At 32.4% G+C, this 4,653-nt stretch overlaps 1 protein-coding gene across 1 annotated transcript in view; it reads right to left on the minus strand.

The window, feature by feature from the left end:
- Positions 1-1,066: 1,066 nt before the first annotated feature.
- LOC117108131 (AN1-type zinc finger protein 2A-like) overlaps positions 1,067-4,653 on the minus strand; it is a 7,679-nt gene continuing 4,092 nt past the window's right edge. The window contains exons 6-9 of the mRNA XM_033250083.1: positions 2,185-2,292; positions 1,967-2,045; positions 1,443-1,637; positions 1,067-1,309 (exon numbers count right to left, since the gene is read on the minus strand). Coding sequence (XP_033105974.1) covers positions 1,262-1,309; positions 1,443-1,637; positions 1,967-2,045; positions 2,185-2,292 — 430 coding nt within the window. The 3' untranslated portion in view covers positions 1,067-1,261. The remainder of the gene's footprint in view (positions 1,310-1,442; positions 1,638-1,966; positions 2,046-2,184; positions 2,293-4,653) is intronic.

The following is a 4,653-nucleotide window of genomic DNA, read 5'->3' on the forward strand; positions in this document are numbered from 1 at the left end:
ATACATAGAATCTATATATATATATATATCTTTAATATATATATATATATATATATATATATAATATTTATTATATATTATTATTATATTATATATATTATATATATTTATATAGAATCCAATTTAGCTTTATCTAATACAGTAATGCACTAATTATATTCCTTTGTTTTTAACATAATTCTTCAGACCCTATAATGTTTCTAAAGCTAGTAAAAAGTTGTGAGGAATAATATACTTGTTCTTTAGCTTGAAAAGTTAATCATAAATTTACACATCAAAGAAGATGTATACTTTACAGTATATAATATTAGTACAGACAATTCTTTGTATATAATAAATGTTTTATATAAAGTTTACATTTAATTGTCAAAAAAGAATAAAAGAATTTATTTAAAGTACAGATGCTATATTTTTGAGAAACATACATTTAAGTTAATATAATTTACAACACACATAAACATTACAAGTTTTGGAATTTTCAATTACTGTACATAAATTACTGAACTTAATTCATTAATAATGCATTCAAAAATACATATAAATGTTTTCGTCTTTAATTACCACCAGTAAAGCCCTGTCCGGACTATTAAATTTTATTTGTCAAAAACATGACATGCCTAAATATGGTCATAATGACATCACATTGTGACTATATATAGGCACATCATGACTATATATGGGTACATCATGACTATATATGGTCATGATGACATCACATGACCATATATGGGACATCATGACTATATGGTCATGATGACATCATATCATATGACCATATATAGGCACATCATGACTATATATGGGCATACGACAGTTTGATAGTGTGGACAGAGCTTAAAACAAGCTTGATTCTGTATAAATGCTACATTCCTGTAAATATGAGATTGCAGTAACCACAATTTGATAGGTTGTAAAAAAAAGTACGGTACTCAACCAACACGGTTGTAATGATATGTTAGTAAGGCAATTATACACTATTTTCAACCTGCCAAGCCATAAAAAAGGTACTCAGTGAGCACTGTAGATCGTAGTGGGTATTATATTAAATGATAATTCTATATTTTTATTTTTTTTTTGTAGATTTATTTTTGGTCTTAATAAGCTAATATTTTATCAGTTTGAGATAGTTTTCAAATTTTTGATCAAAAGCAGTGACATCAGGAACTAAAGCTGGTAACGACCGCTGGTACTGGTAGAAATATATGATGGATTTGCTTGATTGTTAATAAATAGCTTTGATATTTATAAAGGAATTTTATGTTCAAGATGTGACACATTTGGACTCCGATTGTTGGTTCTGTTGCTGTTGCTGAGGAGGAAAATAAAATTCAAATTATAGATATACTAAAATGGAAGAATATAATCAAATACAACTAATTTTAATGTGTAGGTAGGTGCTTTATAAGTGTATAAAAAAGGGGGGAAATTGATTTGACAGCTACCTGTCTTTGGTTAGGTCGTTGTCTGCGGTGCTCTTCCTCACTTGCAGCAATAGCTCTAGCCAGGGCGAGGTCCTCTTCCTCCTGGGTCATAGCTTGTTCATTTGGTACTGTTGGTTTGGTTGGCACTGAGGTAGGCCTACCCTGATTGGCAACCATAGACAATTGGATAGCTCTCGCCATTGCTTCATCTTCTGACTGTTGGAATAAAAATAAATATTGAAATTTGTTCAACCTTTTTCTAACAGCGTAAAACGGCCCAAGATAGCTCAGTATTTCCAGGTGACGGGTCTTAACTCCCTGGACCCATTGATAATGGGGTTGGCCCTGTTGGGAATGGTTAGACCCCTTGTTGGACAGTTTACCGCCTCCAACAGCCACTAGTAATATAACAAGCCACTAGGTTGAACTGTTTGAACTATTTTCATAGAGTATTTATATTGTTCCAAATAGTATAAACCATGCAACACTACAATGGTTATTAAATATATTGAAATTCGCGCAATTAAAATCTTCAATAAACTTACGATTCCACCTTGTAAAGACTGCGCCGAAGATGTCTGAGTACGAGATGGATGACTCTGTCGAGCTCTCTCACGTCGTTCTCTAAAAAAAAAACAAATTACAATTACTATTCATAAATTACAAACTCCATTATATGATATCCACCAACATGTCTACATTGTGGCAAGTCAATCTATGTGGGTAAACTGTTAGTTACACAGTATTAATAATCAATATTTACCTGTCTAGATTTTGTCCAATGGAGGTTAAGGTTGTCTGTTGTGGTTTTGACCTTGACCCACTAGTCTTGGCAGGTCCAGAAGTTTGTGCTCTTTTTAATGCTGCTGCTCTGTGGAGAAAAAAATAAAACATGATGATTTTGATAATATGAACACATCCTTTTTTTGTGATTAAAAAAAATTTACCAATAAAAAGTATTACACTTAATCCATTGAAATTTATTTCAAAATGTTAAATACTGTAAATGAAAACACATTATCCTGGAATATTGGCATGAAGCCAAGATGGTTTACAATACATTCTATTAAGAACATGCTTGCTTGCTTTATGAAACTGCACACAGTACTGCTTAAGAAGTCAATAAGCCATACAAAACAAGGTTATATTTTATTTATACTATTTTCTATTTTGAGGACAACTTACCCTGTGTTAGAAACAGAGCGTCCGCTTCCTTGGTATCCATGGCAATCATGATCTGTCTGATGACGATGTCGTAAACAATAATTCAACCGGCATGAGTCGCATATTACTGGAACCAGCTTGGAAAGAAATAATGGAAATTTTTGTCAATTAAAATTATAAACTTCTGATAATAATTGAGGCTTGCCAATTCAAAACCAGTGTACAGTGTACTGTGATTTTGTTGAAATAATATTGTTGAAATGAAAATTAAAAAAAGAATGAGGCAATATTGTATTACCTTAATACAGAGAAGTCATAATACTTTTGGTCATAACTTTAGCAATAGCAAATCGATTCCAATAAATGTCCCATCATTTTAAAGCTTAAAATATGGAGAATTAGTGCATAAATTACTTACTGATGCTGGTTTTGGGATGGCAAAGCCCCCGGAAGCATTTTGGGGAAAATTTTTTTTCTTTGCACATCACAAATTAATGCATAAATATAATATTTTTGCTTGCTCCAAACCACTAAATGTACTACTGTTTTGCTATAACAGTGTGAAGTTGACATTTTGTCCTGAAGGCATTTCATCAAGATAATTTCATGTTCGGAGCCACACAACATTTTTTTTCCAGGCCTGATGGCAGACTTAAATTTAATTTAAAATTATTCCCCATCATATCACTATTAGCAGAGACAAAATTGTGCTCACTGTGGATCAAGACGATCCGTGTATTTCATTCATTCATTCATGGATTTTATTCAATATTCAATATACAAAATTCAGGCAAAAAAGTTAAAATTACAATTATGTCATAAAAACAACAAAATTACCATAAAAAATGAGTAAGTGAATAAATAAATAACGGGGGAACAGAAGGCAGGTGTATAACTAATCCTTGGGGAATAAATCACCACCAACCGTATGGAAGCTAATTCATGTAGCACATAAATACAGTACCATCCAGAAAACATTAGCCCACAGCACGCATTTTTTCCGCAGATGAAAATCGTGGGACACGCAGTTAATTAGTTAGTATAAGGACCACCCATACGCAGTCAACCGTTACGGCATTGAGTAATTCATGGCTTCAACTAACTGCCTAATGATTTTTACGTTCAACAAATTGGTCTGTGTTGTTTATCAGCATGTAAATAGACTTACTGTATGCAAACTTAGCGTAAAACTGCTGCAGATTACTCTCTTGTATAGCTGATTGATTGACTGAAACATTTACTGATTGGTTGATTGTTTTAAGTTGATTGACTGGTTGAATGATTTGTGTTGATTGATGAATCGGAAGACACCCAGTTATCATACTACATGCTTATTTAAAGCTGTTTAAAAGTTTAATTACTGTACCTTTCTTTTTACATCCTATAAACCTTTCGCTTATTAACAGCCGCTGATTGATATCTGTATTGCTCACTCATTAATTTGACTGATTGATTTATTTACTGATTCATAGAAGGATTTAAATTTTTTTAAATTTAATTACCTCTTTCTTTTTACATCCTTTTACATTGCACCTATTAGCATAAACCTTTCGCTTCTTAACAGCTGGATCTGACTGGCAATCCCTATCTATGTGTCCAGACACAGCAATATCCGGGGCTTCACCTCGCTTGCCCGGAACGGGTTTATTGCACAGTGGACAAACAGGCACTTGAATATCCTGAAAATAAGGTTAAACAATAACAATGATAGTTGCAGAACCATTATAATCGTTAATAAGCTAAACACAATGAATGTTAACCTTAATACTACTTTAATAAACAAAACAGATGATAACTATTAAATTTACAAAATAATAATGATAGTTTTTAATAACAACAATAATTCCAGACTTAATTTTGTCAATACTTTGTGTCATGGTGTTTGCATGTGTATGTTTTGTTGCTGAAGTAAAAACAAAATTAATTTTTCAATGATATGGACCTAGGGAATGGAAAGCAAATGAAGAATAATAATGAAATTGAAACAAATAGTGGCGTATTTAGTGGGCGCCATCCTAGTTGCCCTGTTCCCCCACCCCACCCCACCCCCCCAAAACTTGAGTAGTAA

Source organism: Anneissia japonica, unplaced genomic scaffold (assembly GCF_011630105.1).
Source record: "Anneissia japonica isolate Jap-2015-1 unplaced genomic scaffold, ASM1163010v1 scaffold288284_len1145801_cov181, whole genome shotgun sequence".
NCBI classification, from domain to species: Eukaryota; Metazoa; Echinodermata; class Crinoidea; order Comatulida; family Comatulidae; genus Anneissia; species Anneissia japonica.